The following is a 26,251-nucleotide window of genomic DNA, read 5'->3' as shown; positions in this document are numbered from 1 at the left end:
TCCTAAGTGTCCTGAGACAACCATTACTTGGTTTCAGCCTGCTGTTATGATGGAGAGATCATCATCATCATCATCTATTTCATTAAGGCTGATTTAATAATGAACATTAAGATGCCGCAGGACTCTTCGTTGCAACAGACTAACATGTTTTCCCTTTTGGAAATCCTCCTCCTTCTTAACAAGCTTACTGGGCAGATGCAATGCCTTTCTTATTTGTCTAGCTCATGAGGTGATGATCCAACATGAAAGATTTTTCACAGCAGGCAAGAACAGTTATTTTCCTGGGTTCAGAGGAAGGATAGATTCATCCTGGCTGTTTTATCACCTGAATAAAAGAGTAGTTCTGTGGAACTGATAGTCATGATGAAAGTGATGTTTATGCCCTTCCTGAGTTTGTTGCAAGAAGAAATATACTTTGCCTCAAGAATGTGTACGTTCACAAGGCTTGCAAAGTATTTTGGCTAAAATCCATACAATTGAAAACACAGAGATACAGAAAGGTTCCAACTCCTTTTTCACCACAGCTGGGTAAGGCTGGTGTCCGTTTTCTGTCTCTTGGAGGAAATCTTGCAACAGGACCTTAAAACAACATAAGTCAATTGCTGCATGTAAATGTACTATACATCCAGGAGCCAATGAATATCTAGAATGTTGTTACGAAGCTGGTATTTCATTCAACATGTCATTCTGTTCCCGTATGTCTGATGAAGTGGATGTGTCCACGAAAGCTCACATTAGAATATAATAGTTAGTCTTTTTAAGACGTCACTTGTTTTTATCTTGTTTTGTTTCTTTGGATTTTGCCTGATGCCACTCAAAACTGTATTTCAAATAAACCAACAAGCATACATTTCTGTCATACTGGAGATACAGTGCTGTGAAGAGAGAGAGAAATCCTGATGCCTATTGTCTGAACTGGCTTCCTAATTGTAAGGAGCTGTACAAACGTATATTTCTGCTAGGCAAGAGGGACGCCTTGGGTTCTTTTTAAGGAGAAAAGTGGGATAAAAGCATTTTACATACATACATACATACATGCATGCATGCATGCTTGCTTGCTTGCTTGCTTGCTTGCTTGCTTGCTTGCTTGCTTGCTTGCTTGCTTGCTTGCTTCCTTCCTTCCTTCCTTCCTTCCTTCCTTCCTTCCTTCCTTCCTTCCTTACTTACTTACTTACTTACTTACTTACTTACTTCATGGCTGTTGGATATTACGTTACTTGTTGCAGCAGAACTGAATGATAGATATGTTAGACCAGACATATATGTGTTTACGTGCAGGGGGACATAAACAAACTATTGTTTTGAGGCAGGGATGTGGTGGTGCTGTGGGTTAAACCACAGAAGCCTCTGTGCTGCAAGGTCAGAAGACCAAGCAGTCGTAAGATCGAATCCACGCGACGGAGTGAGCGCCCGTCACTTGTCCCAGCTCCCGCCAACCTAGCGGTTCGAAAGCATGCAAATGCAAGTAGATCAATAGGGACCACCTCAGTGGGAAGGTAACAGCGTTCCGTGTCTAAGTCGCACTGGCCATGTGACCACGGAAGATTGTCTTTGGACAAAAACGCTGGCTCTATGGCTTGGAGATGGGAATGAGCACCGCCCCCTAGAGTTGGACACGACTGGCCTAAATGTAAAGGGCAATCCTTTACCTTTACCTTGTTTCAAGGCAGTAACAAGGAAATGACGATTTCACAGGTCTTCCAATGATTTAAAAGTGTAATGCATTATTTTTCTTCAATTACATTTTAGGTCTAGGACGTTTGCTCACATAACCTAGGATCAGTGTTCCTAGAAAACTCATTGTGAATACATTATCCATCTGCAGTTTACAGTATACAAGGGCCAAGGAGCTGTTGGTCATGTATTACCACGTACCGTCCAGCAGAGGGTACTACAAATCAATATTTTTCTCTCTGCAAAGTCTCTAGTCCCAATTTGCTGCAGTGAGGAGGCTGCAAAAGCGCGCTCCTGACCACACCAGCTAGGGTCCCTTTTTGTTGCTTGTTGTTTAATAATTAAGTCATGTCTGACTCTTTGTGACCCCATGGACCAGAGCACGCCAGGCCCTCCTGTCTTCCACTGCCTCCTGGAGTTGGGTCAAATTCATGTTGGTAGCTTCGATGACACGGTCCAACCATCTCATCCTCTGTCCTCCCCTTCTCCTCTTGCCTTCACACTTTCCCAACATCAGGGGCTTTCCGAGGAGTCTTCTCTTTTCATGAGATGGCGAAAGTATTGGAGCCTCAGCTTCAGGATCTGTCCTTCCAGTGAGCACTCAGGGTTGATTTCCTTTAGAATTGATAGGTTTGTTCTCCTTGCAGTCCAGGGGACTCTCAAGAGTCTCCTCCAGCACCACAATTCAAAAGCATCAATTCTTCGGCAGTCAGCCTTCTTTATGATCCAGCTAGGGTCCCAACTATATTGCTTTAAAACAGTGGTCTCAAACATGCGGCCCGGGGGCCATTTGCGGCCCGCCAGATGATAGTTTGCGGCCCCCGCCTTGCCTGCCCCCCCTGAAGTGCCCACACATCCTCTGCTGTCAAGAATCAAAAAAAGCCTCGCCTCGCTCCCCAGCTCTCTCCCGATAGCGCCTCTTGCACCCTCCATCCAGAACTGCAGCCTGCCAGCCACCCCGCCTGTCTGCTGGCGAGTGAGGTGCGCTGCCGGACCTTTTGCCTGAATGCCCAAGCTGCTGCTGAGTGATGCCTGAGAGCGGAGCCCGCACCTAACCCGTCCTCGAAGAGTGCCTCCAAGCCGCCAACAGCAGCTGCCACTGCCACCGCCTCTTCCAGGGAAGCGGCTCTCTGGCTCTCTTTCTCTCTCGGCACCCCCAGCACCAGCCTGGCCAGCGGCTGCCTCAGTGCCCAGCGGTGCTTCCTCCTCGTCCTGCTTCAGCCACCTCAGCTCTGGAGGCTGCCTAGGCTTGCCTTGCAGTTTGCTTCTCTCTGTGGTAGCTGCTGCTGCTGAGTGTGCCTTTTTTTGAGAGGGGCCTTCAGAGGAAGGTTGCTGTACTTCAGTGTGTGTGTGTGTTTGTGAGTGCATGCACGTACCTGCAGGGGCCCCCACCTCGTTCTGTTTAATTTTGTGGGTACCTGTGGGGGCATTTTCCTTTGGCAAGGCGATTCTGTGAGGGTTTTTTAAATTTTAAGTCGTGCCCTCCCCCCCACTAGGCAGTCACCGGTGCTCCCTCTCTTCTCTGCTTCTTCGTCCTGCTGCTGCTGGTGGTAGTGAAAAAGGAGCCTGAGGGGGTCGTGGCCAGCGACGAGGACTCGCGTGCCCCTCCTCCTCTTCCTCCTCCTCGGAGCCCCAGCCAGGCTAAAAAAACTCCTGGGCTGTTTCCTTGGGGTCTTGCTCCGCTTGGTGAAAAATCTGATGCGGCCCAGCCTCACCCAGACTCTGCCTCCAGCGGCCCCCAGGTAAATTGTGTTTGAGACCCCTAAAAACAACAGAACTTCAAACTCATTCAGTTTGATCCTTGGATAAAACAATCATAGTCTGGTCCTTTCAGTGACCCAGGACTGAAGTAGCAAGAACTATGACACCACCTGCCACCCTGTTCAGGGTTCTCTGAGTTTAGCTGCAACTCTCCCTTAAGCTGGGACAGAAATGGATTTCCCCATGAACAGGTATTTTCCCAAGTTATCTCTGTTGTAACGCAAAGTATTTGAAGATGGTTTTGGTCTTAAATAGGCAATTAAGACCCATTTGTTTTACAAAAGATCTCCTCATATCTTCTTTTGGGAAGGGGTAGCTCTAAGGACTTTCACCAAGAACACCTGCATGCCAAATTTGGAACCTCTGGCACTGGAGCCAAGGAAGATGCACAACATCCACCGACTTTACATCAAATCTTCACTCATCTTTTAAAACATGCTGTGGTCTCTTGGCTTTTAAGTGTTACCTTTTCCTGCCTGAATACATTCAGCATAACCACTGCACAGCCAGAGCTGGAATTAAGATGGCCGTGCTCCCAAAAGGTTTCCCACCCCCATCTTTCAAAGACAAATAGTATAAAGCAGAAAGACACCGCACACCAAGAAACAATTTTCTATAACAAGCCAGTGCCCTTTGTTGTATAAACGGAAGTCACCTCAACAAGTCACAAGCTTGGCCCACAAAAGTATGCAAGGCATGTGTTTCACCTAATGTTTCACAGGCCCAATGAATCATAGATCACATCACATAGTATTAAATATATAGCACCAGATGTTGCTTTAAAAATGAAATCAGTGAGGCTCTGCTGAAGAAACTACTGCCTATTTGAAGAGCTTTTTTATTCTCTGGCATGGCTACAGTGCAGCTGCAGCAAGGAGTTGGGTAACCAACACATGACATGGAAAAATAAATACTCTACGTAAAAATAAATCCAACTTTCAGCCATATGGCATTATTTCATAACAATCCACATGGTACACAGCTCGCAATCACAGAGAGTGCAATCCCGTGCACACCTACCCTGAAGTAAATCCTACTGAGTTCAACAGGACTTACACTCAGGAAGTGAGCAAGCAGACAATTACAGTCTGAATTGCTTCTGTATTCCACATTTCAAAGAGGACGCCTGATTTACCGACTGTACCACAGAAGCTGTCTTCAAAGCAAAATAGTTCTGCTAGCAGAAGTCCATTTAAGTCCCAAGAATATCCCTGGCTATAGCGGCTTCACTTGGATCACATTTATTTTTGTGCCTGTGTGTTTGGTACTGTCATCAATCTGTTGCGAGTCATCACTGGTGATAATGAAAATGACAGAGGAAGAGCTAAAAGTCACTTTCTTCTTTGGTCTGTCTCCTGCTTTCTGGGATATGATTATGGGCTGGATGGGCTTGTCATTATCTTCCACTGGTCTTTTTTTCAGGCTCCTCCGAAGCCTTAGGAGCCGAACACAGAAAAGCTGCATAAGACATCTTCGAAACTGAAAAGGAAAAAGAAATACATGGACAAGTCAGTGCTCCAAAGGCACAATTTTTATACAATATGTTCACATGTGATGCAGGTGCTCCATAAAAACAGTATCAGCACCAACTTTATTTTTCATACAGTCTGAGAGCTTGCAAATGTTACTTTTCTGGATCACTTCTGGACAAGATAGCTTTGGGGATTTGTTTCAACATTCCCCTTAGCCAGCAGTCACTTCCAGATTTATGGGGAGGGGATGGTGTGGCCTCTTGAAGATTCCAGAAGTGGGAAAAATGGCCCTTGGCCAGTGGAGCTTGTCCACTCCTCCACTACCTTGACTGGCAGTGGCTCTCCAGACTTTGAGAGAAACTTGCCTGCCTGGCAATGGTGGGGACCGAACATGGGACACTTGTATACAAAGAGTGTGGTCCACCGTAGAGATTTTGGCCCATCCCCTCCCATGGGATAAGGGCAAAGATGCTGTCAAAGTAGCAAGGACACTTTCCTATTCAAAGGTGTTAAAGAGTTCATGCATTTCGACTCTGTTTGCTTAGGACAAAGACCATTTCCAGTTTCTGCAACATCCTTCCATTCTACAGCACTTAGCAGCTATAATTTTGGCTCCTTCCATTACTGCTATTAGCAGTAATGCTCCAATAGCAGCTGATGTGAGATTCAGGTACTAAAATTAACACTTCAATTTTTTAGTGGCTAGATGCAGACTTTTTTGTCTCAATGAGATAGTTAGCAACCCAATTTTGGAGAAAGATGCTCCCACATCTCATCCATCTAATAACTCTTGTGTTATATCCAGACCCTTATTTAATGTGAGACATTTGCAGTGATGCTTAAAAATGGCAGCTGGATCTAAGATTATATGTTCAACCTGTATTAATGCAAAGCAATTATCAGGGTGGAAAGTATGTCCCACATGGGCACTTTTGAATGGGCAGTACTGTAATTATGAGGCTAATTTACAATAATAATATAGGACAGTCTACCAAAACCTGATTTTGGGAACTCTGGATGTCCTGAATTACAGCCCCCATCATCCTCATCCACCACCACCTATGATGGCTGGCAATGAAGGGTATTCTAGTCCAGCACATTGACAGGATGGCAAATTCGGGCAGGCTGGCATGACACAGGTAACCATGCTGGAATCTATTTTTTTCTGCTGTAACTCCCAGGGCCAGACAGAAGACTAGCACACCAAGACAAACAATGCTTGGCAAATAACATCTGGAGTGATGGCGGAGTCCCTTCCCTTCTGTGATCAGCCAGCTGTCCTGAAAAAGGCCAGGAAAGGAAGAAATTTCAAGGCAGCATGTTTTGTCAAGGGTGCTTCTTTCCTTCTGATCTCTCCCATGAATATACCAGCACCTGTCCTACACCCCAGAAATGGATAAGCCTTGACTCACCAGATGACCTTACGCAGAGCAGCAAATGGTAAGGAATTACTTGAAGCCCCAGACACCAAAATGTTCTTCACCCCTACCTTACAGCATATTTTTAAAAATAATTCTTAGAAACCACATAATGATCTTAAACCCTATTTCGTTTGACAGCTATGGTCATTCAAAGATGGATCGGTTATAGGAAGTTAAGAATAGACTGAAAGTTATTCTGACAAACATCTCATTATTGGGGACATTGGAGAGGTCTTTCTCTGTTGCTGCTCCCAGACTCTGGAACTCCTCCTACAGGAAGCCAGGCGGGTCCCATCTTTGCTTTCCTTCTGCAAGAAGAGAAGGACCTTTCTCTTCAGGCAAGCTTCCCTTCAGTGACTGGCTGCTTGGAGGGGTGTTAATGGATTGATGTGCTTCACTGCTTTGAACGTGTTTTTGGTGTTGCTTTTGTTTACTGTTTCTATTGTGCTATTTGTTTGATTCTTTTAAAATATTTGTATGTGTTTTAAGCTTTTATTGTCTTTCGTGATGTAAGGTGTCCCAGGTCCTTATTAAGAATAAAAGCAGGGCAAATATATTAAAAATAAAATGAATGAATAAATAAATTATACTGGGAGACATGCCTTTTGTACTGGCACAAGCCTTTGCTATGACCTGATCTCAGAAGTCTGGGCAAGATCCTTCTGCAGAAGAGGAAAGAAAAAGGTTGAGAAGGGGTAGTCCTACCACAGCTAAAGGATGCTTCCTTGTTCAGCTAAAGTATGCAGCTACAATGCCAGGGCAAAGTTAGACAAAAGTGAGGATAGCCTTAAGTCATTTCCAACAACCGTAAGATGGGAAGAATTTAGATTCAGCACAGCGTCATCGAGCCTAGCACTAATTCAACTGATCCTCAGCATCTTCACTGAGGTACTCAGCCAGTTAGGATTGTCTTAAAAGTCTTAACTTTTTAAATCCCATGAAGTGCCATATGCTTCATGAAGATAATGAGAATAGTATTGTATATTGTTAAAACAATAAGATGAATTACTGCATAATTTCTCTAAAATGTCTGGTTTTATCTGAAAAAAAAAATATGAAATGACTCCAAAACATGTTCCCACAGCCTGACATTTCTGGAAACTTTACACCACTAGTAGTGATGATGAATTTGATATTGCATGAATGAAGAGCTTCCCATCTTGGATCACTATCTTGGTTTAAATAATAAATAAAATAAATAATAAATAAAATTACTACTACTAATGAAGCCTACTAATGAAATTACCTGAACTTAAAAAGAAAAACACAGAGAGATGTGGCTCTTTCAAATTTTCATATCTAGACTAATAGATTTTTAATTTTAAATTACTTTCTCCTTGCTGAAACTGACTTTTCATAACCTGTAAGGCTGGCTGGATAGCTCAGTGAGGTCGGCATCTGGATGGGGAGCCGGAAATTGGGAGTTCTGCTCCCTGCTGTGCCTCCTATGAAGCAGAGTCAGCCTGTGTGGCTTTGGGAAAGCTGCACAGTCCCAGGATGGCCCCAGAAGAAGGGAATGGTGAACCACTTCTGAGTATTCTCTACCTGGGCAACGCTCAAAAGGATAGCTATAAGTCGTCGTCATCATCATCATCATCAGAATGATCATTATTATTATTAAAGCAGCCTTGAAAGTGCTTTTAAATTGAGGCTTGAACAACAGTTTACTATAGTCACTGCAAAACAGCCAAAAAAACCTGTTCATAACTCAGAATTGACTTGACAGCACACATTTATAATGTGGGATGCCAAATGTGGTGTAGTGACAGATTAGGACTCAGGAGGCCTTGATTCAAATCTCCACTCAGCTATGGAAACTCACAGGGTGGGGGTGGGGAGAGTGGACCTGGTAAAGCCACTCCTTAAATATCTCACATACCTTGGAAGTCCTACCAGGGACACTTTGAGTCACTTCTGACTTGAGGCACAGAACAAGGCTTTTGAAGAACATTGGTCAATTGACAACTGTAATTCAAAAACGTATCACATTCAAAAATGTAGATCTTCATATAAGGCAAGTATATGGTAGGGGGCACCAGCAGTGGAAAAGTAACAATAACAGACTATTTAAACCTTCCAACATCTATTCAAGAAAGAGTATGATGAAAAATATTCTTGCATACCCTCTTTCCATTAAAAAAACAGAAATCACATTTTGGCCAGCCTGCAGCAGGCTATGGGGAACCTGTTCCTGTTTGCTAGTAGCTGACACAACTCTTCTTAGGTGTGGCAGTGGTGCTAAAAGGAATGTGGGAACTCATTCAGCACCTGTGGTGAGATATATGTGGCCATAGGCAGGTTTTGTTGCTTACACCACCCACTAGAGTTCAGCTAACCTTGGTTTCTTCAGAGGAAGGCCTACCACTAAATAAGAACATGTGTTTATGAGGTAATAAGTTTCATTTTGTTGTATTCACTTTGACCAAAAGAAGTCCTATAATACCAAATGAAGGAGACAAGATCCTGTGAATTGCACTTTGTAATGCTCCTTTACATGGCTTACCTTTCTGTTCATGAAAATGTAGATAACTGGGTTATAGGCAGTACTTGACTTGGCAAAGAAAGATGGGACAATAGCCACTGTTGGAGTTATAAGGTGACCATATCCATAGGCTACCAGAAGAGAGACTACAGCATAAGGCATCCAACAAACAAGGAATGTGGTTATCATTAAAAAACACATTTTAGCCACTTTCTTCTCATATCTGAGGATTTTGATCACTTGGATAGTATGCAAATCTTCAACACTGCGAAGCTGGAAAATAAAGAAAAAACATGAAAACCATCAAAGGACACCTTAGCTGACTATGTTTTTCATATTACTCTTGTTTCATTCTACAGTATTAGGGCATAATCATTCCCCTCACAAAGGCCACAGTTCCCAAAGGATCCTTCTTCCTATGCGTACTTATAGTACAATCACCATTATCTGTAACAGGACATTGAAGACTTCCTTGTTTTCCCATGCAGCCCCTTGCCTTTCAGCCACTTCCAGTCAAAATTTACTCAGGCTTGAAACAAACTCTGGACTAGGACCGGTAGTTAAGAGGGGCAAATGGATGCAGAGAAGCATTCCATTTTCCTGTTGCAATGACAGGTCAATACATCAGTGTGCGCCTGCAAAACTGATGAGTAAAGAAGGCTCCACTGGGCCCTATGAAAATATCCCTCCATGCCTAGCTGCATGAACACTGGAAGGTTGAGTGCTTAGGCAGAGAAGTACAGTTTCATATCCATGCAAGAGCCATTCAGCACAATGAGAGACATGGCTGCTGTCCTGCAGCCACTACCATATTTTTCCATGTATAAAATGCACTTTTTCCTAAAATCATTAGAGGAAAATTGAGGATTGTCTTATATATGGAAGGAGGCGGAGGCGAAGGAGTAGCCATGCTCTCATGGCTGCCCATTGACTGCTGCCACCACCGCCGGATCACCTCCTACAGCACCACTTGTGCGTTCCCTTTGGGCAAGGGACAAGGCGGCAACATGAGCTGGAGGTGAGCCCCAGCAATGGCACTGGAAGAGGCGATCGGGCAGCAGTGGCAGCAGTCAATGGGCAGCCGTGAAGGGCGGCCGAGGGCGGCTGCTCCTTCGCCTCCACTTCCGGCAAGTTGGGGGGTCACCTTATACATTGGGGGTTTTATATACGGAAAAATACAGTAAATGCAAGAAAGCAATCAAAGAATAAGATAATTAGAAGCCAAGGGTAGGTCAATTATTTTCTAGATTTTAAAAAAAGTTAGGCTTGCTTATAAGCAGTATGTGAATTAAGAGTTCCAGACTCTCTGTATAACCCTCCACCTGAATTCTCAGTCTTACTGTAATCAATAGGACAGAGTGTGCTGAAGATCAGTAAAGCCTTATTCCCATATCAAGTATCTGAGGAAGAAAACAAGTGAGGAGGGGGTGCCTGCTAGCCCCATTATCCTCCATCATTTCCCCCTGATACTCTCGACATTTAGAGAACATCTTCCTAACAAGAAAAGCCTCCTCCATATCTAGGGTGGCCCACCATGCAATTGGGAACCTTGTGGAGAGCCTTCACAGATATAGGATGTTCTCCCTTTCAGAAAATCTCTCTTGACCTGTAGGAAACCATGGAACAAGGGTGAAGGGACTGGGACTAGCGCATACAGTGGTGCCTCGCTTAGCGATCGCTCCACTGAGCGATGAAATCGCTTTGCAATGGACTTTTGGCCATCACTGGAGCGATCGCATGGCGATGTCCCCTGTGGCTAAAATTCGCTTTGTGAACTTTTTTAAACAGCTGATCGGCGGTTCCAAAATAGCAAATAGCCACCGCTATTTTGCCTCACTTTAGAGGCACCCAAAATGGCCGCCGCTATGGAGGAATTTCGCTTTAAGGTAAGTTTTTAGCCCATTTTAATACGTTCCTATGGGCTTTTTAATATCGCTTAGCGATTAAATCACTTAACGATGTTTTTTCTGGAACGGATTAACATCGCTACGTGAGGCACCACTGTATTTACTCAGAGGTGAATAGCACAATGAGACTTACCAATATAAAAATACATTCAGCATTACAGATTTATTTTAAATGCATTTTATTGATTTGCATCTCTTCCTTTTGTGGAATCTTTCTTTATGCCTCATTGCATTGAGCCTCATGGCACAGTTGTTAAACTGCAGTTCTGCAGCCAAAACTCTGCTCATGATCCAGGTTCAATCTCAGGTACTTGGCTCGAGGTTCATTCCGCCTTCTATCTTTCCAAGGCAGGCAAACTGAGTACCCAGCTAATTGGAGGAAGGGGATGCGTAGTGTGCATAATTAAACTGTAAACGTCCCAGAGAGTGCTTTAAACACTATGAGGCAATATATAAGCAGTACACGTTGTGCTCTGCTGTACAACACACATTGAACAACATTTTACATTGTTTAAGATCACTTTGTGCAGCCACTCCGGTCTCCAGTGTTACTCACTGACTGCTGATTTGTTCCATTTCCCTTACAAAAGTGTGGCTGTAGTAGGAAAAATCCAAAGCCACATTCAATGTGTATACTAGAAAACGTTATTCCAAATAAAACTATAAACAAAATAAATTGTGGAATAAATCAAGCATATCAATTCATCTCCTACATTTTGCTGCTATACTAGTCATTAAAATGTAACAGTAAGATACAGTATTTCTAGAAAAAGTTAATCTGAATATTGTGCATTTTATCCTTAGATGGCACATTTTCTCATTTGTTCAGTCTTCAACAAACCAAGTTGTATTTGCTCATTTAAAGTCCAGGCTCTAGTCAACTCACCATTCGTACTGCATAAAGAATATGTCCATAGCAGTAAGCCATGATCCCTACAGGCGCTGCTAAACAACCAAGAAAGAAGAAGAGGACAAAGGAGGAATCATTGGGGTCTCTTGACCTCCAGTCCACCGAACAGCCTAATCCATGTATTTCTAGTGCATAGTGGTTCCAGCCGAGGAGAGGGGCTCCCGTCCAGGCTAACGAATAGAGCCAGATGTATGTGATTGCCCGCCAAGACCATGAGAAATCAATCACTCTTGCATGCACAACTCTAATGTAACGTTCATAGGCCAGGACGGTGAGGGTCATGATAGAAACTATGCCTGCAGGGTGACATAAAAGAAAGCACACATTGGTTAATCATTAAAAACAATATATTTGTTGTGATTTGTTCTGCGTGTTCTATTTCTCACTGCACCTAATGCACTGTGGTCAAAACCAGTATCTGACTAACTGAATAAGGAAACTTTTCATGTTTTATGAGCAGTTTCAGAAACCCTCTGTCATTATAGTCACAAAGACTGACTGGGGCTGATGGGAGTTGTAGACCAATGTAAGAGCTTACTGGTCTGGAAAAGGCTGCTATCCAGTAGCGCACACACAGTTTAGGGGATTGTTTGGCAAAACCTTGAAGGGAATGTCAAAAGAATGTGCATTTAGCAGACGTCCTAAAGCCTTGTGGTGAATTCTGTGAAACAGATTGAGCAAAATCACCAAAATGCCATTTTCATGCTTTCTTTTGAATCTAGCACTCCACATATGGAATAATAACTTACAAAGAACTTAAATACATAAGGTCTCAGAAGTCTTTCATTAACGACTTCATGTTATATAGTTTGAACATTATGTCATATTTATCATTGTAAAAGAACATATTCCACACTTCATTTTTTTTTCTGGAAAAAAACCCGGCTTTGGAAAAATTGGAAACCTCTTTTTTACCACAATTTTGCAGTTTTTTCCCAGGGCTTCCCATTTCTACTTACAAATACAGCAGATACTATTTAAGAACAACATTGATCAACTGAGCTGTTGTTATATGCACTCCAGGGTAATAACTCCCATCACCACCATCTATGTTAGCAAGAAATAATGGAGATTGTAATCCAATGCATCTAGATAATACCAGATTAGGTAAAGTTGATTTAGAATGATTTAAACTGTGTTTCTTACCGTAGGTGCCTCAGCTCAGCACACACAGATTGTGTACTCAATCAGGTAGCAAGTTATCAGCACTTTGTGAGGAAATAATCAAACTGGGTAGGATATTTGTTCCAAGAGGAAATAGTACATGATAAAAGATATACTCATGCACCTATTAGGGAACTTATGGGTAAACCGAAGTAATTTGAGAAAGCATAGTTAAACAGTCATTCAAGATAAGTGGAGATTCAAGTAGTCTTAGAACCCATTTAGCCACTTTTTACATGATGAAGTAAATATGAGTTATCTTTTCTCAGTTCATTTACATGTGCAGAACTAATCAGCATACAAGTATTGTATAGAAGTATTGTGCCTGGGAGCGTCCGTCAGGAGCTATCTACTTATCCATTCATTCTTCAGCTGAAACAAGGAGTAAGCAGAGTTCATACGGCATGAGGAAATTCTGGTTAATAAACGAAGACGAGGGTCTGCCTGGTAAAACCAGACAGTAGGGAATCCTAACTCCTACAACTGTCCTGCACTGCCAACAAATAGTGGGTGCTTTTGGAGACACAAAGCTCTGTTTGAAGACTGGAGATAAGCATCAACAAAAGAAAGTTGTCAACTTGCTTGGGAGGGCATGTTGCCTTCTTTCGAGTGCTTGTCTGGAGTAAGGATTTATCCCTTGCACAACCTCCTGCAAGTATCTACTCAATGCTCCAAAGCTTCCCAAGGCTCAGAGATGCAAGAGCTAAAGATAGTTGGGTCTTAAGCAAGCACTGCCCTACTAGCTTAAACAAATGCTATGCTCAATTAAATTCAGTACGTCAAAAGCAGCTGAACTACTATCTTCAGCTGTCCAACATAGCCATCCTTTCAGAGATTCCTAACGCTTTTAACTCTTCCTTTCTTTTTGTCTTGCTATTAATCTCCCCGTTTTAATGTCACAAATTGTCCCTTTGTTGTGTATTCATGCAAAAGACATCGACATCGGTTCCTGTACAGTTCTCGGCTGCAGTACTACTCTGCCTACCACGAGGAAGCAAGACTGACTGATTTTATCTTGGAACGTCCTTCTGTTTTTCTAGGGTTTTTAGACTTTGCTTGTTGTCTGTAACACACTTTACTCTAAAGAAGAATCAGGTAGCTATTTATAGAGCACAGCAATTTGGTAGCAGAAATCATTGGCAGAGACTGACTTCCTGCAAATAGCACAAATTGCTCCAAAGCAGCTATATGCGGGAAATGGAGAGGTCCATTAATCGGTGTGTTTTCCTTGCCTGAGCAGAAGAGATACAGTGTATACACTGAATACATAGCTGCAGTTCTTACATTTGCAAACACTCCCCCATACTTGTTCTATTATTGCAAAAGTGTCTCTTGAAAACAATTCTTCCCTTTGCTCTTCTTCCCATCATGATTCCATCTCCATTTTCAATACCTCAATTTTTCTTGTTGAGCTGCCGTTCTCCACTTTTCTCCAGCAGCCCAATCATCTTTGCTGCCACTTGCCTCTAAATACCTTCCACAGAGCCTGGCTTGTTGCACATCCTCTCTAGATGGCAACACTTGTCATCCCCAATCCCCATCCCCCCCAACTCTCATAAAAAAGAAACTTTTTAAAGCACAATTTTGCATATTGCTAATTTGGAAATTTCCTTATGCGCAGACAACATTCACCCAGCTGTCAATCAATTACTATTATTTTTTTGTTTTTTTAAAAAACAAAACAAAACAAGTTTAATATTATTTTTATACACATCTCTGTTGATGCGTAGGAAAAAAATACTAAAAATGGTGAGGTTCTGTATATTGCTTACATTCCTAAAAAGAATATATTCCAAAGGATCTTTTGGGATTGAGTTTTAGAGGGATTATGCCTCAGAAATTCCTGAAAAAAATCTCAAACAGAAATAACTCTGAAACAGGTCCAGTCAGTGTGTCTCTTGTGGGGATCCAAATGCAGTTCTTTTTGAGTAGTTCCATGTAGCCAGTGAGATTACATTTAAGTTTTATTTTATGTCTATGTCGTAACATTGTAAAATGGCCAGAGAGAGGGGCGCGGTAAACATTTAAACAAACAAATAAATAAATAATTTAAACCAAGCTTGTCCAGCCTGCAGCCCGAGGGCCGTATGCAGCCCAGGTCAGCTCATAATGTGGCCCAGTGCAATTTTTTTATTTTAAAAGAAATTCCAAAGTTTCAAGTTACACTGCCGGCGCTTGCGGCCGGAATGCGGCTGGGGCACGTCACAACAGTGGGGGGGTGAGAGAGGGAAGGAAGGAGCAGGAGGAGAGTGGAGCTGTGTGACTACATTGCACCATCCCCGTCAATAGGTGGACCCCCTCCCGGCCCCATAAAGCCACCGGGGTAGAAGCTGGCAGCCTCTGCTGTCTGAGATCGCAGCTGCCGGTAAGCGCACTTGGAGCGGGGCTGTGGAGGACAGCTAGGGCTGCCCCCTCATGCGGCCCAAACCAAATTTATGTGCGGCCCAAACCAAATTTTCATCTTCTAATGTGGCCCAGGGAAGGTGAAAGGTTGGACACCCCTGATTTAAACCAAGCTTATTCTCCAAGGACCTGAAGCTATTGGTTTTCCTATGTTCATTATATGCTCAAAACAACAACAACAACAACAACAACAAGATTTATATCAGGATGAGATATTACTTGCTCCATTTGAACAAAACATCCCCAGTTCTTGTCTTTAAGTACAAGGGCTGCGAATGTCTGCCCTCTGGATGTTGCTGGACTATTTAAATGTGCAGGAAGTGAAAAAGCAAACTACAACCTTCATTGAATTTTTTTAATGCTCCAGATGGGAAGAACATGAATTAAAGGTCTGCACAAAAGAGTTTTTAGACTAAGGAGCTTGCAGGTATGCATGATTACATGATTGCTTTTGAAAATTTTAGCATGCAGTTCTACAATAGCAATTGTAGAGATAATGGCATAAGATAAAATGATTGTTGCTCTGTTTCTTATACTGTGAAAGCCATGTTGTGGAGTTATCTGTGGGATATTTGGAAAACAGGTTTGGATGTCCAATAATAGCAAAGAGTGAAATATTGTTATGGAACTTCATAAAAAAACCTGCACAAAAGAGGTCAAATTATATCCTGTACTCCCAGTAACCCAGCAAGTGAGCCGCAGTCACTGTCATGAGTGTACAGAATTCATTTCATTCGGAGCACACCTGTTAGCAAGAAAAAGGAAAGGAAGAGAACAAGATGCATGCTGTGCCATGGCTAGAACATTTTCTGCAGGGAAAAGCAGCATGTGTAGTACTGAGTTTCCCCCAAAATAAGACAGGGTCTTATATTAATTTTTGCTCCCAAAAATGCATTAGGGCTTATTTATTTTATTTTATTTATTTATTTATTTATTGCATTTATATGCCGCCCATCTAGACATGGTCTACTTATTTTCAGGGGATGTTTTATTTCTTTCATGCACAACAATCTACATTTATTCCAGCACAGCCATGTCATCTTCTGGTTGCTTCATAAAGGTGGAAGGAGGGGTTTCACTTAAAATAGGGCTTATTTTTGGGGTAGGGCTTATATTACGAGCATCCTGAAAAATCATACTAGGGCTTGTTTTCGGGTTAGATCTTATTTTGGGGAAAACAGGGTAGTAGTCAAAATAGTTGCTATTGCAAAGTTAAATTAATACCACAGGAATGAAAATATTTTAATATTACATATAGGGATTATTCCAATAACCTTTTCTAGTTCATCATGATAATTAATCACCAATTCCAAAGCCCCAATTTTGACTTTCTGTGCTGGCATTCAGCGCAAATCCATGTAACTTTAAGGTCATACCGACATCTTCAACAGCTGAACGTTCAGCTCTGCTAATATATTGCCGTTACTTTAGCTGGAGAGACAGGCTTGGCAGTGGTGGTGGGAATATAATTGTAGTGATTCTGCAGTTACATAACAACAACACCCCCCATGTTTTAAAGCAGCAGATTGTGTGTTAGATTAAGCAGACTGGTTTATTCACTTTTCTATTTCCATTATGCAATATCAGGATAGCATACCAATAAGAATAATTTTGACTATTGGAATTAATGTTATAGAAATGTGAAATTGTATGGGAAAGTAATTTCACACATCACGTATTCTATGTGTAAGGTAAAGGTTCCCCTTGACAATTTTTGTCCAGTCGTGTTCGACTCTAGGGGGCGGTGCTCATCCCCGTTTCCAAGCCATAGAGCCAGCGTTTGTCCGAAGACACTCTTCCGTGGTCACATGGCCAGTGCGACTTAGACATGGAACGCTGTTACCTTCCCACCAAGGTGGTCCCTATTTATCTACTCGCATTTACATGCTTTCGAACCGCTAGGTTGGCGGGAGCTGGGACAAGCGACGGGCGCTCACTCCGTCACGTGGATTCGATCTTACGACTGCTGGTCTTCTGACCCTGCAGCCCAAAGGCTTCTGCGGTTTAGCCCACAGCGCCACCACGTCCCCATTCTATGTGTAAAGATTGACCCAATTTTTAAATACAACCTTGTAAATTTTCTTTCATTTCTCTAGGAGCAGCTATCTCATTTTAGAACATCCCTGAACTTACCTGCTTGGCCCACCTGTATCCTCTTCTAAATGAATCTCTAGCACTTTTAAACACTAGACAGCTAATCAATTCATGTGGCACAATATACATAGTGAGAACAAGCAGATTTGTCTGTTCATAGTTTAGATACAGAGGTCAGTGTTTGGAAGAAGAGGCATGGAAGATGTCCTGTTGTCTAAATGTGTGAAATATTATTGAAGAAACATAAGCTACTATAATTATCCAGCTTAGTGAAGTTTATTTGCTGAAAGCGAAGTCAGGTTTCATTTCCCACCCTTATCATAGTCAGAAGAACAAACTCCATTAATTGTACCACCAAAAATACCGGATAGGTTACTAGGTTACATATAACAATCTAGCCAATTCCATACTGCCTACAAAAAGTTAATACTTCTCTCTCTCTCTCTCTCTCTCTCTCTGTGTGTGTGTGTGTGTGTGTGTGTGTGTGTGTGTGTGTGTGTGTGTGTCCGTCCAGATGCACGACAAGGCATATCAACTGCATGTTATACAATTAAGCAAGTTAAATAGAGACATGGCTCACAGATGATCATATACAGTGGTGCCTCGTATTACGAATGCACCGTATAACGATGAATCCGCATAGCGATCCCTTTTCCGGGATCGCTAATGCGGAGGCATAGCGTCGGCCCCAATGGGCAAAACTCGCTTACCGATCTTCCGTTGGAAGGAGCCGCCGCCGCCGCCGCCGCCGCCGCGAGAGTGATGCGGGGCCATGCTGGCCGGGAGAAAAGCAGGCGGCGAGACAGGCAGGCGGAGGGAGGGAAGTGGCGCGCGCTCGTGCGTCCGCCTCCCTTCTTCGTCCTCCTCCCCCCACACTTTCCCTCTTCCTCCTCCTCTCTCTTCTGCCGCCGCTGGGGAGGAACGCAGGCAGGCAGGCAGGCAGATGGAGGAAAGGAAGTGGCACGCGGTCGTGTGTCCGCCCCTCTTTCCCTCTTCCTCCTCCTCCTCTTGCCCTCGGGCGATCGGCTGTTGCCGGACGCCCGAAATGGCCGCACGTGTTTTCGCGCCCTCCCCTTGCTTACCGAGGGCGCGAAAATGGCTGCCGGACCCAGGAGCATCGCTGAACGGTGAGTTTTGGGCCGATTTGGAACGCATTAAACGATGTTTAATGCGTTCCAATGGCTTTTTTTGTCCCGTTCAGCGATGTTTCGCTATAGCGAAGGTTAATCCGGAACGGATTAACCTCGCTATACGAGGCACCACTGTACAAATAATAAATGGATGATACACAATGTGGTGTAGTGAAAAGAGTGACAGATTAAGACTTAGGAGGCCAGGTTTCAAATTCTTACTCAGTCATGGAAGCTCACTGGGGGAATAGAACTGTTAAAACCACTGCTTAGATGTCTCACACTGAAAGTCCTATTAGGGTCACTATATATTAATTCTGACTTGATGGCACATAAAAACAACAACAAAAATAGTAGCATCATCATTATCTGGACTACAAATATTTAAAATACTTCCAGCATGAACACAAACAAAAAATTCCAAAACAACAGAGCTGCATAAATGCCACTAAATGTTCTATCATACAGTATTCGTCTTTAGAGAGTGTTGCTTAACTCGAACTAAAAAAATGCATACATCTTATAATCTAGATCAGTTTTTTTTAAAAGTAAAACTTCATAATGGTACTTTATTTTATCCAGACACTTAAAAACAAGTTTGATAACTGATTTTTGTATGCCCATCCAAAATAGGATTTATACGACAAGTATCAAATCTTGTTACTATGTACTCTTATGTTTATGGAAGTCCTTGCAGACTTCCAAAAAGCAACAATCTGCACTACATACTGAAGGAAGATGCTGTACTGGTAGTTTTCAGGGGACTAGTTCTTGTCACGATGCAGAAAATAGCATGCAAGACTGACTGTTGGTTTCTGTATTGCATAAGAACAGACACTGCTGGAGTTCTTTAGAGAAGAAAGCACAGATCTCCACCTAAACATTTCACATTTTAAAAAGTTTTGCCCAGTAAATTCTTCAGAATTTCTAACAAGCTGATGATTTCAGCTTACACAACTTATACAAAAATAGTAAAATGTTGAGAAAACTCATGGGAAGAGTTGCCTTTTTAAACCACAACTCTTCAAATAGCCCAGGCAACATGGCTTATGCCTAGAGCAAGGGTCCGTTTACACAAAGCCTACTACACTGTACAGGGTAACACTGTGACTGAGTGCAGAAAAAGTCTTAGCTCTGAGTCTGATCTCTCCTGTCACCACCTCAACCCTGTATTATTTTAAAAAAAATGTTAATCAGGACTATACATTTAAGTGCCTCCATAAGTGGGCTCAGACTCATCTAACTGTTTCTGAGATGGCCAGATCATGCAAAAACAGCCCACGTGACTAGACACTTATAGGCCTTAAATCCAAACATTGATTGGACACCTAGTGGAAGAGTGTGTCTAAACCCTCATCTTACTGTGGCACTTCACAACATGGGATAATCTGTATAAATGACATGGCTTTCAATAGAATGCTCAATTAAACCTACTTAAGACTAGAGCTAAGGTCACTTGCGTATTTATTATTTGATGTCTATGACGTCAAGCAGTGTCTTGCATAGGTCAGTGAAACACTGCAGCTCTAACATTCCTATCCCATGCTGTCACTTCAAATGTGTTCTTTCTAAGGGTCATCCTTTCATGAATTCAAAATGTGGCTTCTGGAATACGGAACAGAAGAACAAAAGCCCCATCTGATATACCTGTTGCTGTGACTTACCATGCTGGTGTATGTGTGTTTGTGAATCTGGATACTTTGCTGCATTCAAAAAATCCTACACATGTAAAAGCCACAGATTCATCAGGGTTTTCCAGACAAAGAGTACAGTGGTGCCTCGCTTAACAGGCGCCTCTTTTAACGATGAATCCGCATAGCGACAATTTTTTGTGATCGTTTTTGCGATCGCATAACAATGTTTCTAATGGGAAAATATTGCTTTGCGATGATCAGCAAGCTGTTTCGCTTACCAATTTGCGCATAATGATGTTTTCCCAACAGTTGATCAGCGGTTCCAAAATGGCCGCTGGGTTAAAAAATGGCTGCCCGCTGTGTTTTCGCGCCCATTCCTCGCTTACTGGGCAGCGAAAATGGCGGCCATATGGAGGATTTTCGCATAAAGGTAATTTTTTTGCCCATAGGAATGTATTAAACGGGTTTTAATGCATTCCTATGGGCTTTTTTATTTCGCATAGCGACGAATCCGTATAGTGACGATTTTGGCTGCACGGATTATCGTCGCTATGCGGGGCACCACTGTATTCAGAATGGTTTAACATTCTCTTCTCCTGGGGCTCACCAGGACTGTGCAACTTGCCCATGACTACACAGGCTGGCTCTGGATGCACAGTCGGGAATTGAACTCCCAACCTCTGGCTCTCGAGGCAGAGACCTAAATCATTGAGCTATCCAGTCAGTTAACCACTGAGCTACTGCTGCATAATTAATTTGAAGCAATCGTTTGTCCTCTTTCTGCCCAGCAGGAAACTCAAAATAATTTTCAACAAACATGCTTATTTATAAGTAGATTTATGATTATTTGCCTCTGAAAAGGAATATGGAGGAGAGGAAGTAAATAGCCATCAGGTTTTCCTGATTATTTCCCAATAGCCTCAAGGTATGTGCAGACATTTTACTTAATCAGTATGTTAGGTTGAATGGAAAAAACATATCCCTATAAGGAAATATCACCCACATTTCAACTGGGGGTTAAGGAGGAAATATAGTCATAAATAACACTGTGTAAGTTGGTTTTGCTTCATGTGTTACATTTAATATATCTGAAACACAGTAACTAGAGTGGTCGTAATGACCAGATAGGCGGGGTATGTATGTATGTATGTATGTATGTATGTATGTATGTATGTATGTATGTATAAATAAATAAATAAATAAATAAATAAATAAATAAATAAATAAATAAATAAATAAATAAATAAATAACAGTCTGTGAATTATTTTAAAAATTGTTAGGGATGGGAGATACTCTTCAGTCCTATTGCATACCTGTTTTTGAAGTGGATTGTGGGTACTACACAAGTGCATGCAGGTAGAAAAATAGGAAATATGAATGGAAGGAGGAAAGTTAGCCAAGAGAATTGAAGGAATGAGAAGAAGATGGGAAAATAAATAAAAAAATATTTTAGAACTGCAGAACTGGAAGGGATCCTATGGACCCCTGAGTTCAGCCTCTGTCAGGGAGGCACAGTAGGGAATTGAACTCCCAACTTCTGGCTCCACTGCCAGGCACCTAAACCACTAAGCTATCCAGCATACAAGGCAAACTTTCAGGTTCTCCTGAACTCCTCTCCAGGCTTGGATAGTAGAGTTGAAGGGATGGGTTGGGGCAGGATAAGCAAAAAGTCAAAATAAACTGGCTGGATAAGGATGTGTATATTACAACTACCACAAATGGGATGTGCAACAAAATGTACCAGCATGAATCACTCCTGTTCAGTTTTTCAGTTACCTAGCCACACATAATGCTATTATTATTATTATTGCCGTTGTTGTTATTATAAGATCGATGGGAGTCTGCTAAGTGTTACTGGCAAAGACCTAGTGAAGAGAGATGAACTCATGTTGTGACTGAAGTGGTTGCAAAACAGAATGATGCTGACAGGGGACTATAGAGCATAAGGAGTTGTAAGGGAATTTACAAAGTCAATAATTGCAATTATGGCTTGCCAAATTAATTCCAAATTATGGAGGCCTTCTTAGGATTTTCTATACATCTGGTACTCAGAAGTGGTTTACTAGCCCCTCCTTCTGGTGGGATTCTGGGAACGAGCCTGCACAGGTGGAAGGACATGTGAGCCCATCAGCCACACACATGCTCTGAGTGATGGTCTGACCCTTCTCCAGGTAGTCACAGTGATGGTTTTGAACTAGCACCTACATCTGCAGCCAGGTGCCCCAACTCACTTAGCTATAGGAAGCCAGGGTTCAGCTGTTTAAAATATACAGATGTGTCTTGGAAGGCCTACGCCTCCAGGTTAATTCTGTAGATTGATACTATCAACTTTGTACTGGTTCAACCCTGAGGCACAAATGAAGGCAGGGCTGTGTAGGAGACCACGGTGCCCACGGCTTGGCACTGCCAGGGGCCAATTGATTCTTGTTTCATGCGTCAGCAAAACTTTCCTCCCACTTCCTACTGCGCAGAGTGAAAGGTAAGGAGCTGAAGGGAATGGATGGATGGATCAGAAAGAGGAACATTCGCTTATCAGAGGGAGGGAGGGAGATGAAATGGAAGAGGGGCCTCCATGATAAATGGGGGATTGAAATGAGCAGTGAATACTAGGTTGATAATAAACTGATTGCCCAGAATCCCTGCTTCCTAAAATCAAGTGGGCAAACAGACCTTGCAAGTTATGTGAACAGCGCACTCTGCCCATGTTCTGAGGCATCCTCTTCTACAAAGTATTGTCTTTTATAAAAGATTCAAGGGTTCAATGTACTGCCTGCTTCAAATCGTGATAATCCCAGCAGGAGGGGAAGGCGGGAAGGGAAGCCAATGCATGACCTGATCTGCGGATCACCGGGATGGATTTCAAGAGTCCGGTTCCCCCAGGAGTGGCTGGAGGAAGCAATGGCTTAGCAGGCTGGAGCTCGCTTTCCCCCTCCTAGATATTAAAAAAATGTGTTGATCTGCACCCCAGCCACTTCCCCTAAGAGGCACCCCGACATGCACTCAGGAGCCTCCCAAGTGGGAGAGGTTTCTGGCAGGGGCAAAGGGGCTCCGAGGGTCGCTCTTCTGGCTGAGAGAGAGCCGCCCGCCTCGAAGCCCCTCTCGCCCCGCACCTGCTCGGGGGCATCCCGCTCTCCGCCGCCGCCCCGCTAGCCCGCCTTTCCCTTACCGAAGAGGCTGTTGCTGAAGCCGTCCCACACGCAGCCGGCGGCGTCCCAGACCCAGCGCCGCTTCAGGCAAGAGAAGAAGGTGAAGCTGACGCCGAAGAGCGACACGAGCAGGTCGCTGAGGCTGATGTTCACCAGGAAGAGGTTGGTGGGCGTGCGGAGCCGCTTGAACTTGGCGTAGAGCAGCAGCACCAGCAGGTTGTTGCACAAGCCCAGGAGGCCGATGGTGGCGATCAGCAGAGCGAGCAGCTCGTAGGTGCCTTCGCTGAAAGGCGGGACCGCGTCCTCGGCTGCCCGCTGCCGCGCCTCCCAGTCCGGCTCCCCTCGCGTCGGCTCCAGGCTGCTGCTGGTGCTGCTCTGGCTGCTGCTATTCCCGGAGTACATCTCTCGGGGGTTCGCCGCCTGCCACGCTCCGCTCGCATACTGACCCGCCCGGCTGCGCTCCGGCTCCACGCCGGCGGTTCGGGGAGGGGGGGGAGAGAGACGCGCGAGGCTGCCTCACGCGCTCCCCGAATTCATTGGCAAAGCGAACTGGAGCTCCCCGGAGCGCTTGGCGCCAAAGGGCGGTGGAGGGAGGAGCGAGCGAGTGGACGGCCTGAGGCCGGCCTTTTTCCCGCCCAGAGGCACGCTGGAGCCCTCCTTCCCGCCCGAGCGCGTTTCGCCGAAAACGTCCAAGCTCGGTCAGCCGCCGGGAGGGAGGCCGGCGAGTCAGCGGGCATGAGACGGGGCGAGAGGGCAAGAGGGCGTGTTGAGGGACAATGCATGGAAAGGTGCATTTGCCCCCTGACTCTGTGGAGTGTCAGTCATTTCGCGGCTGATAATAACCTTTCCTGAATGAGGGTTTACCTTTATTTTGTGGAGGCGGGCTCGGGTGTCTGAACAAAAATACTCCCTGGAGTCAGCTCTTTAAAAAAAAAAAGAATACTGTATTAGGCGAAAAAAAAAGTAAAAAAATCAAGAAAACAAAAACGTTATGGCACTTTAAAGACTAACTGCTATAAATTAAATTAAACATTAAATGTAGCTCGCCACCTGTTCGAATGAAGCATTTTTTAAGGCTTCATTCTTATGCACCACCCTTCCTAGGAACATAACCCTACTGGATCATATTTGATTCCCTCTCCTCCAACACAAGTTGTTTTTCACAGTGGCCAGCCAGCTGTGGTTAAGAATTTATTCCTTGCATAGACAGGCACAGTATTAAGGTGCATGACTCTGATGATCACTAGCCATCTGTGACCCATTTTTCCAGTAGCATATTTAATCATTAAAAGCGCTCAGATTATATTACTAAGTACAGATGCACTTTACTGTTACCACCATTAGGTGAACCCTAATTTTAGTGAATTACTGATGGACTAACACGTGCAAGCAGAACAGATCTCTATTCCACCACCTACCTGAAATCTGCTGTGAAGAGTTGCGGACCCTTGAGCAGCTTTGGGGCTGTAGGGAGGGTTGGCCGGAAAGTGCCAATTGCACTGGCGCGGTCCATGCCTGCAAAATTGCTTGTAGCCCTTACTGACCAATGTCACTCTGCATTAATTGCTGGTCATTCAGATTTGGTCAGCAGAAAAAAAGAGAAGGTGGGACTGAATCTGTCCCCATACATGGGAAGAGAGGGAAGAGGTAAAGAGAGAGAGAGAAGCCACAGAGAGAAGTGCCACAGAGAGAATAAGTATTAAGTATTCCTTGGCCCTTACTTCTGCCATTATATCATTGATTGAACAAGGACAGTGAAATAGTTCTTAGCTGTTGGATCTTTTTGCCTTTAAAAGGCCAGGCACAGATTGAAAAAGACCTTAAAACACTTTCTGAAAAGCCACCGGGATTCCCAGATAGACATTTGTGATAGAGGAGTGCTTGACAGGGAGGTTAGGTTGATATCCAGCTACCTTTCTAGGAAAAGTTAAAAGGAAGAGGGGAAGCACTGTAATTCTCTCTCAGCCTTACTTACCTCATAAGGTTGTCCTAAAGAGAAAGTGGAGGGAGGTTATGTCTACTATTCTGGGCAAGGAAAAATAGGGTATAAATGCAATGAATCAATAAGATGTTGTAGATGCCCTTGACAGATGTCTGCAAAGAATGTGGGTTCCCTCTCCACCAACTAGCACCCAAAAGTCCATGAGGTTTGCCCACTGTTCTGTTTATCCTTCTTGTCGCCCATATGCAGAAAGTTACCACTGAGCCATGGAACTCACTGGATGACCTTGCTTGTCGTTCTCCCTCAGTCTGGTCCATCTCCCAGATACATAGGGTTAATTTGAAGAGAAGGTCATGGCTGAAGAGTTATGCATTCCATTTTGAGCTCACTAGGAAACAGGATGCTGAACAAAACTAGATGCACTTTTGGTCTGCTGAACTATCTGTACTCTTACAATCTCAGGCTTGGTTCCTAAACATAGCCTGGATATGGGGAGGCTCTGCACATTGCTTAAGTACCAAGAACTGGGAGTGAGACTGGATCATATAATGCATATTGTTGATCCAGGGTTGACTGAGTTCATTCTTGTATGACACCCAGCCCACACGTTATAACAACACTACAATCTCCTAATGTACATTTTCAAAACAGAGTAATTTTCAATGTGGATCACATCTATACATGAGTATTAACTATTATTTGTCCAATGTCTGTGGTACTTCATGCACTTTAAGCACTAAGATGTTTTATTTGATATGGCCACTGACTGTGACCCATTTTATCCGGTGCATGAGATGAAATGGGGTGCATTCCAGGAAAGTTGATAAGATGCTGCACTACTCTGCTATTTTTGGTTTATGACTGTGCGTGCCACGCCCCTCCATGAACATGCCACGCACACCCATGAATGTGGGTAGTGCCCCCTGCACACAGTCCCCAGCCCCCCCAACCAGACTGTGGTTCCAAAATGTTTGGGGACCACTGGTCTACAGCAGGGGTGGGCAATTAATTTCTATAGGGGACCACATGAAAAATCTGAACTGTGTTCAGGGGCCGAACCAACTTTACTTAAAAATAAAAGATAAGCAGCTGATCAACTTTAGACAAAAA

General features: G+C 43.6%; 2 protein-coding genes across 2 annotated transcripts in view; one reads left to right on the top strand and one right to left on the bottom strand.

Annotated features, from left to right (window-relative positions):
- PIGM (phosphatidylinositol glycan anchor biosynthesis class M) overlaps positions 1 to 6,106 on the top strand; it is a 35,356-nt gene extending 29,250 nt beyond the window's left edge. The window contains exon 3 of the transcript XR_013540472.1: positions 6,089 to 6,106. The gene's annotated coding sequence lies outside the window, so the exon portion shown is untranslated. The remainder of the gene's footprint in view (positions 1 to 6,088) is intronic.
- Positions 4,242 to 26,041, bottom strand: OPN3 (opsin 3). The gene is made up of 4 exons (XM_072993166.2): positions 23,220 to 26,041; positions 11,604 to 11,923; positions 8,832 to 9,083; positions 4,242 to 4,914 (listed from the first exon to the last, which is right to left on the bottom strand). Exons 1-4 carry the CDS (start codon positions 23,599 to 23,601, stop codon positions 4,651 to 4,653), a joined length of 1,218 nt encoding a protein of 405 aa, XP_072849267.2. The 5' UTR covers positions 23,602 to 26,041; the 3' UTR covers positions 4,242 to 4,650.
- Positions 26,042 to 26,251: the final 210 nt, after the last annotated feature.

Source organism: Pogona vitticeps, chromosome 1, assembly GCF_051106095.1.
Source record: "Pogona vitticeps strain Pit_001003342236 chromosome 1, PviZW2.1, whole genome shotgun sequence".
NCBI lineage: Eukaryota > Metazoa > Chordata > Lepidosauria > Squamata > Agamidae > Pogona > Pogona vitticeps.
Note: the sequence above shows the minus strand (reverse complement) of the source record. Positions and strands in the feature narration are given on the sequence as shown.